Genomic DNA, 15,878 nt, shown 5'->3' with positions numbered 1-15,878 from the left:
TTTTTCATCTCACACTGTCAATGTGCTGAAATTGTCAAGGCATTCCATCCGTTTTTTAATCAATTAGCAAGGCACATTATGCTGCCAGTGAGTTGCTCTCATCCCCCAATGGCCCTACTAACAAATGATTCTGCTCCAAATTCCCACAGCACATCTGAGGATCTTTTGCAGCACCCCAGTGTGTCGTGGCACACTGAATTAGAGCAACCTTATCACACTTATCATTCTGTGCAAGAAGTTCATGCAATTGAGCAAAACCACATGGGGCAGAAGGAGGGTGTAGTCTACAAAAGCTTATGCTACATTAAATTGCTTAGACCAGTGTTTCTCATACTGTGGGTATGTCACAAGCCAGTTTCAGGTGCATCCCCATTTGTATTGTTTTTAATATATTAGACTTGATACCACCATGGTGTATCACTGCATTTGGGGAAATATTACAGATCTGTACTTCTAACAGGCTATTATTAAGTGTGTACTTTTAACAATGGTAGTCAATGGGGATTACCTTTGGGTAAGTGTGGATAGGATTGCAGCCTTTGGGATATTTGGGGAATTTTTTTTAACAGATCAGCAACTGCTTGGGAGGGTTAGGAGGATTCTTTATTTTAAATAAAGTTTTAAACTTATACTTATTGTAAACTTTTAATTTACTTGATTTCTTTGATTTGATTTTGTTGTATGAAAACATTAAAAATTTTCCTGCTTGATGATGTCACTTCTGGCCATGACATCATTGACAGATTGTCTTTCTTAAAAGTGGATGCTGAAAAGTTTGAGAACCATTGGATTAAACTATGAGATGCCTTAAGACTCTCTGTTGCTTTTGCTGCTCCTCCAGAAGTGCTAAACAAAACAAAAAAACAACAACAAGAAGTTCCATTAAGCCAAACTGGGCTAGATTCTTGCCCAGTTCCCACTACGGTGATCACCCAGACATTGAACCTGTGCAAATTCTTCCACCCAAATGTAGTACGTATTATTGGGTTTATGTTAAGAACATAAGAACAGCCCCACTGGATCAGGCCATAGGCCCATCTAGTCCAGCTTCCTGTATCTCACCGTGGCCCACCAAATGCCCCAGGGAGCACACCAGATAACAAGAGACCTCATCCTGGTGCCCTCCCTTGCATCTGGCATTCTGACATAACCCATCTCTAAAATCAGGAGGTTGCGCATACGCATCATGGCTGGTACCCCATAATGGATTTTTCCTCCAGAAACTTGTCCAATCCCCTTTTAAAGGCGTCTAGGCTAGACGCCAGCACCACATCCTGTGGCAAGGAGTTCCACAGACCGACCACACGCTGAGTAAAGAAATATTTTCTTTTGTCTGTCCTAACCCGCCCAACACTCAATTTTAGTGGATGTCCCCTGGTCCTGGTATTATGTGAGAGTGTAAAGAGTGTTGCTCATCAGAACTCCCAGTGCCCAGTTCCTTTTTACCCAGCCATTGTTCCAAGGCATGCCTGACCCTGCACCTCTCCATCCTTGGACTGACTCGTTGGCTTCCACTGACTTTCTGCTTCCTAACCCTGCATCAGGGTATGCTTTTCTTCTACTTGAGTGACACCTGACACATCCATCTTGGACTGCAAAGGATCTACTGTTTTCATTTCTAAAGGATGACCATCTCTGGCTGTACATGGATGTCCTGCCCTGTCCTTTTTTTCCTCTTCAGCACTTTGGTGTTACCCTGGAATAAATACTCTTTTTTTTCCCCCTGGCATGTTTCTAGTACCTGAATTTAATGGCAAGTGATTTAAATATTTGTTCTGTTTTCTGTAGGGAGTCTTTGAGAACTACTCAGATGTACTCAAAATTTAAAGTGCATGGTTAAAAAAAATGCCCTTTTTTCTATGTTGCAGAAAAAACAGCTGATGATGATGTTCAGAAGTCTGATATCTCCTCAAGCAGCCAAGGAGTGATCGAAAAGGAATCTCTGGGACCGCTTCTTCTGGAGGTATGTGCAGCAGCTCCATTTATCCTGGAAGACTCCACTTCTCTGTTTTGTAATACCACAATATCAGGAAGGATTGTTCCTTTAAAATTAGCAGGAAAGTGAAATCAAGTCACTCAAGAGAGACCATGAAGCCCCAAAGGTAACATCCTGAATTATTCTACTTCTGGAGAAAGAAGACAAATACTTCAATCCTTTGGAACATTTACAAAATAGGTTAGAAAAAAATTTCTTTAGTAAATAGATCAAATGAGTCAGTCATGCTTGTATCCTAGGATAGGGGTGTCCAAACATTTTGGCAGGAGGGCCACATCATCTCTCTGATACTGTGTTAGGGGCCGGGAAAAAGAGAATTATTTGTTGGGGGCCAGGAAAAAGAGAATTATTTTACATTTAAAATTTGAATAAATTTACATAAATGAATATATTAGAGATGGAACTTATATGAATGAATGAAGGTCTTGCAGTAGCTTAAGGCCTATAAAAGGCCATGCACAAAGCAAGACCAGCCTTTACTTCACAGCCACTGCTGCATCACAGACGTGAAACAGCAAGTAGTGGAGGGAGCCCTCGTCCCACAGCTCAGGTGAGAGGTCATACTATCATTCTCACACTGAGAGTACTTGCATCGGGACAGCACAGGTTCCAGCAAGTCTCTGGAGGACCAGAGGCTCATTGGAGATTGGGGGCTCCCTGTGAGTCGGATTGGGAGCCCCTGAGGGCCCTGTGGCCCCCGGGCCGGGTTGGGCACTCCTGTCTTAGGGCAAAGGCTCTTCCTGTCTCCTCTCTGGATAACTGAGTGGCAGAGCACCTGAGTGCTTTGGCTACTGCCATTGCCTTTTTATTTTTTTTTAACCAACAATGCAATACAATCACCCCATCAATGCATCATAATCATGGAGAGATGGGATGAGCATGTTATATTGTTTTTAAAAGGATGGTGGCGACCAGTGTAGCCATTGTGAAGTTCTGAGTTCATATTTTTTTATTACTGCTACTGCCTCTTGGACTCACAGTTGAGTTGAGCTGCATAAGGACTCAGGACTGGACTATGAGCCTTCTGAGTGTCCTGAACCCCTGACTAGGGCCCAACATGATCAACTCCTGACACTGCCTTTACATTAACTTCCCTTTACCAACTATCTGCAGGTATTTTGCTGTGAGGGGGGATGTGCTAGTGTTATGTGCAGCTATTGGATGATGTCTGCGACATTGGTATATCAGAAGAACTGTGCACTATCAGACCAAGGCTCTCTCTGGACCAGCATTCTGATAGCAGCCACCCAGAGGCAACAGCCTTCCCATTTGGCCACTAGCAACTAATATTCAGAGGTATACAGCTACTTCACAACACAGAGATTCCCTTTCACAGCCCAATCCTAAACTGCCTGGTGCATGTGACTGCGCTGAAAATGGCTGCCAGTTCATCCTGTGCACTTCAGGCAGCCGCCAGCAGCTCCTCAGGAGAAGGGACTTTCATCCCCTTCCCCCAGGTAAAGGCAGTAGCCCTGCAGTGTGGCTACTTGATTCACCGCCAACCAAAAGGTTATTGGTGAATCAAGAGCCTCTGTGTTGGGTAGTGAGCTTCCTTTCCACGCTCTCCCTGCCCTCTGCCTGCCTATCCCCTCCCCGGAATGCCTCCTCTCAACCTCCCCCCCCCCCCCCGCTTACCTCTGCACTGTTCGGTGGTCTGGGCAACTTCCAAGTGGTGGAGGTTGGGTGCCCACCTGGCGGTAGCTTGGCGCAGGCTAGCACTGGCCTACCACTGGGGCTCACTTGGCAGTAGGGCCCACAAATGTGCCTTATGGCACATTTGTGACAGTGCGTGCTGGCAGTGAGCCAGCGCATCGAGCCCAGGATTGGTCTCTAAGTCTCTCATCTATGAGTTACATGATGGATTCCTCTGTTGAAAACAGGTGCTGTGTGACATAGCATAAGTACCTCCCCTGCTTCTCCATGCCTGCTTGAACACCCCATCCCATTTCCAACTGTCGTCTTACCTCCCGTCCCTCTCTAGGTTATGCACCCACCTTCTCCTGTGCTCAAGAATGCTGCACCTACCATTTTAAAAGGTAGCCTTGCTCCCCTCCCTTCCTGAGGGAGCAGAGAGACTGATGGAAATGGCAGGTCTCCCCCACGCCTCCTTCAGGAAAAGCCCTGCAGCTCATTAGGTTGTTACTTCTTGCAGTCCATGTTCCCTGCTCACCTGCCTTCTTTTGAAAACCAGCATGGTGTTTTCTGTTGTTCTTCTTTTTATTGCTCTCCAGTTTAGGATACTCAGGAGAGAGGTAGGAGCCCTGTTCCTCATTTCCGGAAATGGATTATTCAGTACTGACTAGGCATCAGGCTGGCTGAGTTAATGGAACTGAGATTGATTTACACCCAATACCATTACTTAGCTGCTGATTCACTCCGTTTCCTTAGCCCACTTTGTTTCCTTCCTAACATATTCATGCTGCTTTTCCTTTCCTGAAAAACCCCACACTGTGCTTGCTTTTTACAGTGGGGTGGAGGATGCGCTGAAGCAGGCAGAAAGTTAAGTGGGGTGGGGAGTTTTAATGCGCAAAGAACTTACTTGGCTCTGTTCTGCAAACTGGTTGTTTCCATGCGGAATGTGTGGTGCAGAAGCAGTCAGTTGCTTAGTAACAGGCAACAGCTGTGACTAAGGGAAATTGAGGTCATGGGGCAATGGCGGGTTTTGGGATTGGTTTCGGCTTGAAATTGCTTCCTGTTTCCAGCAGGATGGGGGAAAACTCGACTCCAGTGAAAAGTAAGAGTGTGATGTCAAAAAGATCATGTCTGCCTGTTTAACAAGACAATTACTTCTATGGGAGAGGGGAAGAAATGTTGCCAAGTGCACACATGTGGTTGGTTGTGCTTGTGCATATGTAACCTTGAATGATGAAAGGGAACAGGCCTCCATCAACTTCTCTAATATTGAGTAGCATTGATGTATCCCTGAACTGCTTGTTTTGGCAAGGGTTACTAACCATTCCAGCATCTCTTTGGTTTCCACTTGTTTCTGCTTTCATCTCCCTCCAGTGGCACCTTATATTAATTCTTATAGGAAGTGAACATAAGAACAGCCCCACTGGATCAGGCCATAGGCCCATCTAGTCCAACTTCCTGTATCTCACAGCGGCCCACCAAATGCCCCAGGGAGCACACCTGATAACAAGAGACCTGCATCCTGGTGCCCTCCCTTGCATTGGCATTCTGACGTATCCCATTTCTAAAATCAGGAGGTTGCACATACACATCATGGCTTGTAACCTGTAATGGATTTTTCCTCCAGAAACTTGTCCAGTCCCCTTTTAAAGGCATCTAGGCCAGATGCCATCACCACATCCAAGGAGTCAAGGTGTTCCACAGACCAAACACACGCCAAGTAAAGCAATATTTTCTTTTGTCTGTCCTAACCCTCCCAACACTCAATTTTAGTGGATGTCCCCTGGTTCTGGTGTTATATGAGAGTGTAAAGCGCATCTCTGTATCCACTTTACCCTTCCCATGCATAATCAAGTGCCACTTGATTTTTCAGCCTCTGGTATAAACTATCATGAGCTCACCCCAATGCTTTCCTTTGAAATGTCTGAGGAGTAGATCAGTCATTTAAAAAAATAAAATGGGTTTGAAATAGAAGAGCCCCATAATACTTGCTGAACCTGAAGACATTATGAGTGAGGCTCCCCTCCCCTTGGCCTCCCTCTTTGGGGTTGTCACTTGTCCCATGCACCTCATGGTTATTAGTACCCCAATTCCAGCCATATTATATTTCTCACTATACAGGGCATGCTCAGTGTTATGAAGAAACATAGCAGTTGGGACAGGAGTGCTCGCACAGTCATCATCTATCCATTCATTCATTCTAAACTAACCTAATCTATCTGGGTATCATTGTAAGCCATTTATGCCTCTGACTCTCTTCTGGGTTGTACTATACTGCAGTTGTCTTACCATCACTTTGTATTCTTGACCCTGCAGGCGCTTGATGGCTTCTTCTTTGTGGTGAATCGCGAAGGACGGATTGTTTTTGTGTCTGAGAATGTGACCAGCTACTTGGGTTATAATCAGGAAGAGCTAATGAACACAAGTGTATACAGCATCTTGCATGTGGGAGACCATGCTGAGTTTGTCAAGAACTTACTGCCCAAGTCACTTGGTAAGCAGCTTGATGTTACCTTGACCTTGACATTACCTTGACATTACCTTGATTGTCTCCAATCCTGTCGAATCAATAAAGCAAATAAATAGCAAATTGGGTAAACTGAAATGCAGGTTGTAACAGTGTAATAATTGTTCTAGATATAAGCATGACTTGGAATAGTTAGTCAGGAGATGGCAAGATTTCTGACTCTTCATGGTATCCTAAGCAGTTCTCGTGATCTGATGCATCAGACTTCTTGCAAACAGTACCCCCAGTGCTATCAAATTTACCGTATGCCTGAGTGGAAAATTGCCCTGGCACAGACTCAGAAAGAGAAGAAACTCAAAAAGAGAGAGAGTATAAAGTGCACTTAGAAGGATTGCCATAGATACTCGCCTATAGTATGTGAAATTTTTGCCAAGTAATCAAGCTCAAATTATCACTTTGCCTTATCTCCACGTCAATCAGAGGGCAAAGCCTTTCAACTCTGAAAAGTTTTGTTTCTCAAGCAGTTTCTCAAGCAGCAGGCAGGTACAGCTCCTTAGAAGCAATTGGTTAACCTTTTATTCTCCTTCCTTCTGCTGCAGCCTGGTTCTGCTTTGCAAATGCTTGCAAAGCAGGTCTGTTTTTTGAAACACCAGGATGGGAATCCTCCTTTCCATCTGAAGCAGGCTACAATTCAATGCACCCTTACTTAAGAATAACACCCATGGAAAGCAGTGGGTCTACTTCTGAGTAAAAAGAGTTGCAAATATATGCAGCTGCATCTCTCTGCTGTGAATTGAATTGCACACTCCCAGTTATGTGTTATGGGTTGTATGTTGTATGTAGAGCTTCTGGCTTAACACACCAGACACCTTAAAGGTGGATTTGATTCCTGGTTCTCCTGCAGTGGTCCCAACCCTTTTCACTTGCATATCCCTTGGCAGCCCATTTCCATAAATTGTACCCTTCATATTAGCAGAATGTTTGTAATTAATAATACAGGCCCTCATCTCCTTTATATGAAAGCCTACTCATGTATTTATCACAGTGTTTTCTCTTTTTATCTGTTTGAAAAACAGAAGACTCTGCCTTTGCACTGTTTTGCACCAGAAGTGAGCTGAGAAATTCTGGGTGATTGATCACTTTCCATATTATGTTTCAGCTTTTTTACTGTGCTGGTTTTCAATCACTGGTTCATACATGAATGGATGACCAAAACTAGCTATTGGTGGGGCTTTCACAGCCAACTAGCTACCTCCCTTCCTGCCTTGCTGGTCCTTGCAAGGCATTCCTGTCTTGCAAGGCATTCTGGAGCATGACCTGCCTTTTTCTACCATTATTCCATTCTTTTTCCAGTACCCCTAAAGGTCCTGTTGAGTGTCCCTGGGAGTACATGAATACCAGGTTGGGAACCACTGTTTTACTGGTATGTTGTTTACAGTGCACTTACTCTGATAGTGCTTACAAAAAGGTGAAGAAGAGCAGAATTTAAAAAGAATAAAAATGTATCTCATGATCTTTTACTATGTTTTTTAATAAATTAGAGACTACAGTTCTTAGGTAACAATTAGTGGTGGGTTATTTTTCAGGATCTGGCCTTGGGTAAAATCAGACAAAACTATAGTCAGATACCCCCCTAAGTTTAACCCCTGACTTATCTGAGGGTCATAGAAAACTCCATGATTGTTGGCTCAGAACCTGCCCTCAACTTATCTGTGGGATCGACTTATAGGTGAGTGTCTGCGGTAGTTTTCACAGCTGCAGAAATAAACAGTGTGATCCCTTAAAGGCAACCAGAATGTTCAAAGGAGCTAAGTTATCATTATTTTGAAGAAAGACTAAAGAAACTGGGGCTTTTCAGTTTTGGGGATAACCCAGATTGCTTTTTTTCTTTTCATGAAATTGCTGGGACATCCGTAGAGTGCATTTTTTGTTGTTTGGTCCCTTTTGGTTTTTTGAGGGTATAACTTGTTTAACACTACTCAGAAGGTGCAGGAGTTGAGTAGGTGCAGCCTCAGGAGTTGTTGGGGAGATTAGGAGGCAGCTCTGTTTTACAGACTGGATCCAGTTTAATCCTATCGACAACTCACTCGCTGTTGTTCCAAATCATGTCACTTAATCTGCATTTAAACTCATTTTTTGAATAATATGCTTACTTAAGAACATCATAGTGTAATTCCCAGTGAAAACTTCAGTTGCCTATCCAATCAGAGACTCAGCAGATGTAGAAGAGTTATTTTTGACTGTTGTGGTAGGCTATGGATATGAGGCACTTAATGAGTGCTGGCCTAACCAGCAGACAAAACTGTGATCACAGCACACTCTTTAGTCAGTTCCTTACTGCACTGGTGTGCTGAGTGCATGGCTAGTTTCAATACAGGAGATTGTTTCTGCTTTCAGATTGATGTTTTGTTCAAGGTAAGTCAGCTCCATAGCTTCTCAACCTTGGTGATGCTTAATCAACTTGATGATGAGGCTCTTCATGCTCAACCCAGCTCCATTGATCAAAGTTATGACCTATTCACTAAGTCTTTTTAGCTGATGAACCACCGACCCAGGAAACTCTCCTGGCTGTTATGGCTGCCTCCTGTTTGCCCAGCACCTTGCTTATTGCTACAAAGGAAAACATTACCATTCTCTGGAGATGCGAAAAAGCATCAGCCACACACTGAGCACTTAATGTAAAACAAATGTCTTAGATTAGTGTTTCTCGAACTTTTCTGGCTCGCGCCTCCCCTGATTCTTATCTCCACTGGCCACAGCTCCCCATTACAATACCTCACCTCAGTTACCCCCAAAATGGGGATGAAGGTGTTATAATTATACACTAGAAACAAGGCTGCCAGCACTCTGAAGCTGCAATCCTAACACTTACCTGAGAATAAGCCCCATTGAACAAAATAGGGCTTACTTCTGAGTAGACCTGGTTAGGATTGTGCCTTGAGTTTGTTAGCAGCACACCTGGAGGGTTTTGGAAAGGGAAGGCAGAAGTGCTGAATTTACAGGAGGGGAAGACTTTGTTTTGTGTGTATCTGCTAATTGCAAACTGATGCAAACTGAGACCCAGAGACTGTTTGGCTGGAATCCTAACCCCACTTTCTTGGGAGTAAGTCCCATTGAACACAATAGGACTTACTTCTGAGTAGAACTAGCTAGGATTGTGCCTTTTGTCTTACAATAGCAGCCAACAGAGCACCCCCCTCCCCAAAAGGAGACAGGAGGAAAAAGGGATGGCTGAAAAGGAATGGGGATTTTTATTTTTAATCAATTTTTGGAGACAAAGCCATCAAGTGTGGCTTTTTTTCTTTTTTGAAGGGGGAGGAAAAAGAAAGGTGAGGATCCTGAGTTAAGCTGACACAGACCCCACGCCTATGTGGGTCTACTTAGAAGTAAGTTCCATTTGATTCAATGGGGCTTATTCCCAGGAAAGTGTGGAAAGGATTTCAGCTACACCCAGCAAGATTACAACTCACCCCAAAGTAGTTTGGGGCTGCTCACACACCCAACATGCAGATGCCACCCCTGTTCCCCCCAGGCAAGACGAAGGGATGCAGGCTGGGGCATTTGGACATACCCCCCCTCCCACTAGGAGCAGGCTGGTTCCTTCCTTCCCAATCCCAGGATGCCCAGGGTGAGGGGCACACTGCGAAATGTAGTCCTTGGGGCGAGGTTGCACATGGAGAGAGCTCCATGATGAGATGCGGCACCTCTGCCTGCCTGGCTGCCCGCCCAGCCAGCCAGCCTTCTCTCCCACCTCCCCCCACCATTTTTCACATGCCCTCCCGCCGCCTCACGCTGCCCCACCCACCTCATTCACAGCTGCAGAAAAGCAGCAAGTCAGGAAGCAGCACATGCAGCAGAGCAGCCCAGCCTCTCTCCCCTAGATACCTGGCAATGCCCCTGGAGGCTAGTCCCGCCTCCCTAGGCAGGCAGGACACACAGATTGAATACCTGAGTCTTAGATGGAAGGAGACAACTTTCCAGTCCTCCCTGTGCTCTCACTTTCCACCTACTTCACAGAGCTCCAGAGAAATACCTTCAGGGTAGATGAGGGCACAGGAAGGAATGGCAGATCTCCTTCATTTCTCTAGACCCTGTTGTCCCCTTCAGTCATACAATATATTCGTGCACACCTATTATTATGTATATACACATATGCACATCCATGCAGTCACAAATAAACATGCACATATACGTACCACACAGAGAGAGATACCAGTGCTTATCCAAGTACACATACAGATTTGCGGCCTGATCCAAATTGGGCCCTGGGCTGGCGCATGTCCCTTGCGCCAGCCCAAGGCTGTCACAAAAGTGCCATAAAGCACTTTCGCGACAACCTAAGTGAGGGTAGGCCAGCACACAGACATGTGCCAGCCTTCCCATGCCGACGCAGGCCCCAAGAGCCAGGTAGGTTGTGTCGACCAACACAGTTGTCTTGGGGGGGTGGGGGATGGAGAGGAGGTGTTTTGGGGTGGGAAGGCAGGCAGCAGGTGTTCCTTGGGGCGGGCGGGACATGGGAGGTGGGGCCAGGATCTGGCAGTTATGCCGGATCCTAATACTGTTCTTGGGCAGCCTGAGGCAGTCCCGGACTGCTCGGATTTGCACTACTGCTTGAGGTGGTGCAGATCCGAGTAGTCCCATTGGGGCTGTTGCGGCTTTGTTCGGGGTAAGGGGAAGCAGGCTCACCGGCCTGCTTTCTCCAGGGCAGGTTTGGATTGTGCCCCAAATTGTATGAGGGCTAAGTTCTGTCAGATTATAATCAGTGAGGCATTCCATGCCCAGTGGGCAGAAAGAAACGCAGGGAAAGTTATGCAAAAAATACATAGACATCATTAAGCAGAGCACCAGAGGCTGGAAATTCAGCCAAAGGGATGGTGTACAGATGAGATGGGCTGGACCACTTGGGACCAACAGTGTCACAGGAGGACAAAGATCAGGCAAGGCCCCAGGGCAGAAAATGGGCCAGGCCTGCAAATATTGAGCTGGCTAGGAATTCCTGTGCAACAGAGGCCCAAGGAGTGCCAGAGCAACAAGTGAAGGGAAGCTTCTTGTTGAAGCCTCCAAATGTGACCACTGTCTATGGCATTAATATTCTGGACAACAGCCAGTCTCTGCAGGGGTTTCTGTAGCAGTCAGATAAGTGATATACTTGTATGAGGAATGTCCTGAAGAAATCTTTGCTCCTCTCTAGTCGCACACTTTATAGTATATACTTAAATAAACAAGGCCATGTGGTATAGCTGTGGTGTAAATGGAGCATTCTGTTTGGACTAGGAAGGCCTGCATTAAAGAAACCCTAATTGGGCATGAAGTCCATTAGGTGACTTTTGATCAATTGTGATCTTTCATCCTAACCAAAGTTGACTTCCCTTATGGATTTTATGCAGATAAATGTTTACTTCCCTGAGTATTCTTGTATCAGGAAAAGATTTTATGCCAGTGTACAATAAGTGGTGGTGTTCCTTGTCAACTTGTGGTGGTTAGGGAACAACTTGTGGTCAATAAGTGGTGGTGTCAACTTGTTTTGCTGCTAGGTAATCAGTGTGATAGTGTGGAGACACTAACAGGAGTGGTGGTGCATCTAGGGCTGGGTTTCATGTTGCTTGGTGGTACTGACATGCAGCTTGTGTAGGTGAGAGCGCTTCTGAATGCTTACTGGTGCACTTTCCCTGCTGGATCTGTGCTCTTTGTTTTGAGTCCCCCTCAAGTCTAGCAATAGAAAGCTACTTTATACTGAGTCAGACCATTGGTGTATCTGTTGTATCGGACTGTTGCCTTCACTAACTGGCAGGAGCTCTCCAGAGTCTCAGTCAAGGATTCTTCTCCAGTTCTACCTAGAGACACCAGCGATTGGCGCTCTGCATGCAAAGTTATGTGGCTCATGACTCAGCTATGGTCCTTCCCCAGCAATAGGTACACACAATGGCCGCTTTAATGAATGCTGCTGCTTTCAAAATCAGTCCCAGTTAAGCCAATGCCAGCCCTCTGAATACACCACCTTTTGATTGATTTAAGCATGGCTTATATCAAATTAGCTGCCTTCAATATGAAATCGACTTAAGCTAATTCAATGCAAGGCAGGTATAAATCAATATTTCACTTAATCAGGTCTTAAACTGATTTTAGCTTACTGCATTGCACATTTCTGCATAGATGTGTTTTAATGCTTTGTCAAATGTTGTTGCAGCATTAAAAAAAACAAATCAGCCAGTGCTTTATAGAGAATCTTAAAATCCAGGTTTCTCTTAGGTCCCAATGCTGTCCAGCTTTCCAGTGCCAATGCAGCCATGAAGTTAGGGAACAAATGTTCCCTTACCTTAAGGAGGCTTCCAGGACTGCCTCCCCCACTGCAGGACCCCACTGGCATGGTTGCATCAGTGCTGGAAAGCTGGATAGGATTGGACCCTCAGTGTTAGAGCTGGACCAACTTTTACCCCTTGTGCTTTTTTACAGAGTGATGCAAAGAACCTTAATTGTTTGCCCTGAACATGCATTCTTAAACCTATGAACAGGGTTGCCAAGGAAAACACGTATTTAGGCTGTAATCCTGTGTATATTTTCCTGGGAGTAAACCCCACTATCCTGTAATCCTGGGGGCTGGGGGCTAAGAATAGGCCCTCAGTTTGGCTGTACTTGTCGTAAGAGGCGTCCGACACTCATTCTCTCGATACCGAGCTAAACAAGCGCATCGGTAAAGCAGCTACCACGTTTTCCAGACTCACAAAGAGAGTCTGGTCCAACAAGAAGCTGACGGAACATACCAAGATCCAGGTCTACAGAGCTTGCGTCCTGAGTACACTTCTGTACTGCAGCGAGTCATGGACTCTTCGCTCACAACAGGAGAGGAAACTGAGCGCTTTCCACATGCGCTGCCTCCGATGCATCCTCGGCATCACCTGGCAGGACAAAGTTCCAAACAACACAGTCCTGGAACGTGCTGGAATCCCTAGCATGTATTCACTGCTGAAACAGAGACGCCTGCGTTGGCTTGGTCATGTCGTGAGAATGGATGATGGCCGGATCCCAAAGGATCTCCTCTATGGAGAACTCGTGCAAGGAAAGCGCCCTACAGGCAGACCACAGCTGCGATACAAGGACATCTGCAAGAGGGATCTGAAGGCCTTAGGGATGGACCTCAACAAGTGGGAAACCCTGGCCTCTGAGCGGCCCGCTTGGAGGCAGGCTGTGCAGCATGGCCTTTCCCAGTTTGAAGAGACACTTTGCCAACAGTCTGAGGCTAAGAGGCAAAGAAGGAAGGCCCATAGCCAGGGAGACAGACCAGGGACAGACTGCACTTGCTCCCGGTGTGGAAGGGATTGTCACTCCCGGATTGGCCTTTTCAGCCACACTAGACGCTGTGCCAGAACCACCTTTCAGAGCGCGATACCATAGTCTTTCGAGACTGAAGGTTGCCAATACAAACCCCACTGAACTCAGTGGGACTTACTTCTGAGTAGACATGCAGAGGATTGGGCTGTTAGGCACATTTGAATTATCAGTTATCTATTCTGGGGTTCAGATAGTCCAAATAATAATCATATACTTTAGTAAGGTGATTTTTTGTGTGTGTGTTGTGCATTCAGTTCTTTCCTATTCATTTTCTCAGTAATCCTAGATGGTGTAAAAACAATGTAGGATTTACAGCTGATGTAATGTCAGGCTGCTTTGTGCATGCAATTTTCTCACTTCTTACCTCTAGTGTTCAGGCCTGTCAGAAATCAGTCGTTCCTTCCCACTCATGTTATGACACAAACAACCTCTGGCTTCTGTTACAGATTTGAAGACCACAGACTTTATCATAAATCTGGTGTTTTGGACAATGCAGTCAATTGAATTAGACTTTTATTGTCCCAGGCAGACTATACAAGACAAAGACAATACTAAAACACAGGGTGACCAAATAAAATGGAGGACAGAGTGCCTATACCTTTAACCACTGTATAGAAGAGGGAATTTTGGCAGGTGCAGCTTTTTAAACCCTTCCATGTTGAGCTGCACCTGCTAAAATTCCCTCTTCTATGCAGTGGTTAAAGATATAGGCACTCCGTCCTCCATTGTATCTGGTCACCCTGCAAAGACAAGACCAAGAAAATGCAGGGAAGGGACCATAGCTCAATGGTGTATGCACCAGGTCCCCACTTCAGTCCCTGAGTTTCTGGTGACAGCTCTGGGAAGAGGCTTTGTCTGTGACACTGGAAGAGCCAGTGCAACTCAGTGCAGGCAGCAGTTGGGTATTGTCCAACCCTGTGCAAGGTGACTTCATATGTTCATGTAATCGTGAGGAGTTTGGGAAGTAATTATGAGTCTTGGTCTCTCTGCCAAGTCCCAGATTCTGCTGCCTGGATTCACTTCTTCAGAGCCTTTCAGAGAGATTCCTTGCTATCCCTTTTCGCCCTTGCAGTAAACGGCGTTCCTTGGCCCCAAGAATCCACAAGACGCAACAGCCATACCTTCAACTGCAGAATGCTGATCCGTCCCCCAGACGAGCCAGGTGCAGAGAACCAGGAGGCCCGCCAGCGCTATGAGGTCATGCAGTGCTTCACAGTGTCCCAGCCAAAATTGATCAAGGAGGAAGGTGAAGGTAGGACTAAGAATCGCTTGTCTGGAAAGGGAAATCTTGCTTGCGCTGCATTGCATTGCTGGGGAGGGGGAGGGGGGTTTGTGTCTGCACTCTGTCTCCAGTGGGATTGGGGTTCAGTTTTGAGGGGCTTTTCTTCAAAGGGTATTGAGATGATTCTTCCAGAGCTGCAGCACTGACATAGCTGTGAGTGGAGGCCCATGCTGAGGAGATAGCTGATGGCCTGCATGTTAGAGCTGACTCAGTACTTATTCCAGTGGATTAACAAAACGCTTTTTCTCACTGCAGCTCTCATGAGTTCCACTGTACCGGAGTAGGCTGGTGCCTGCCTGAGCGCCGTTCATATGTGCCATTCGCATGAGATCTAGATTCAGGATTGGGGGGAGGGCTCAAAACATATCTGCGCTGTGGCTCAGATCCATAATGCAAAAGAGATTTTCCAGCTCAACATTTTGTGCTCGTTTCTCTGTGGTGGCCACTTTGTTCCAGTACATTAGCTGAATTAATCCATTGCAGTTTACACAGGAGATCATGACTGGAAGGAATAAATCATGGAGGGGTTTATGAGTAGAGACTTTGCCTGTAGCTGATAGTTGTTGGCTTTCACTACAGCCTTTTCCCGTGCTGCCAGGTCCAAATAGCCTTAGAATTCATTCTTCCAAATGAAAGACAGACACGCACATGATGCCAATCCCAATCCTCCTTCCCCAGGCAAGCTTTCAGTCATTTTTGGAGTCTAGTTTCTTGTGAAGGATTTAACTCCATAATGCTGTTTTTCAGTGCAATGTAGAAGGGTGTTGGCTTGGATGTGTCCCTAGTGATCTTCCTTGAATGGGGGGGGGGGAATGCTTGTTTGAGTTTCCTACAAATTAACAAGCTTTTATCCTAAATCTGGAGTCAGCAAAGTCTAGTCCACCAGGAAATTCTTCTGTTCAAATCCTACCACAATGATTCCATATGCTTCTCCTCCTTCAAATCCCTCTCTCAGGCCTCCCCCTCCCCTTAAATACTGCATGTGATCCAGTTTTTTTGCTGAGTATATCCCATGAACAATGCCATTTGCTCCAAATCTCAGGTGGAGGCATTATTTAGTATTCCACATTTGAGCTGATTGCAGAGAAAGTGACTTATTTATTAAAGAAGAGATCAAGAGGAGTTTGTGCTTCCTTTGGCAGAGACCTTCATTTCCTTTGGAGGGGTGCTCT

The 15,878-nt window shown here is 45.7% G+C and overlaps 1 protein-coding gene across 10 annotated transcripts in view; it reads left to right on the top strand.

The window, feature by feature from the left end:
• The window catches only part of NCOA1 (nuclear receptor coactivator 1), a 358,899-nt gene that overhangs the window by 299,152 nt on the left and 43,869 nt on the right, over positions 1 to 15,878 (top strand). For all 10 annotated transcript variants that reach the window (XM_066626702.1, XM_066626700.1, XM_066626699.1 and 7 more), the window contains 3 exons: positions 1,869 to 1,963; positions 5,945 to 6,122; positions 14,497 to 14,676. In XM_066626702.1, coding sequence (XP_066482799.1) covers positions 1,869 to 1,963; positions 5,945 to 6,122; positions 14,497 to 14,676 — 453 coding nt within the window. The remainder of the gene's footprint in view (positions 1 to 1,868; positions 1,964 to 5,944; positions 6,123 to 14,496; positions 14,677 to 15,878) is intronic.

The sequence above is a fragment of the Tiliqua scincoides genome, chromosome 1, assembly GCF_035046505.1.
Source record: "Tiliqua scincoides isolate rTilSci1 chromosome 1, rTilSci1.hap2, whole genome shotgun sequence".
In the NCBI taxonomy this organism is placed as follows: Eukaryota; Metazoa; Chordata; class Lepidosauria; order Squamata; family Scincidae; genus Tiliqua; species Tiliqua scincoides.
The sequence above is the reverse complement of the archived record's forward strand: the minus strand, read 5'-3'. Positions and strand labels throughout refer to the sequence as shown.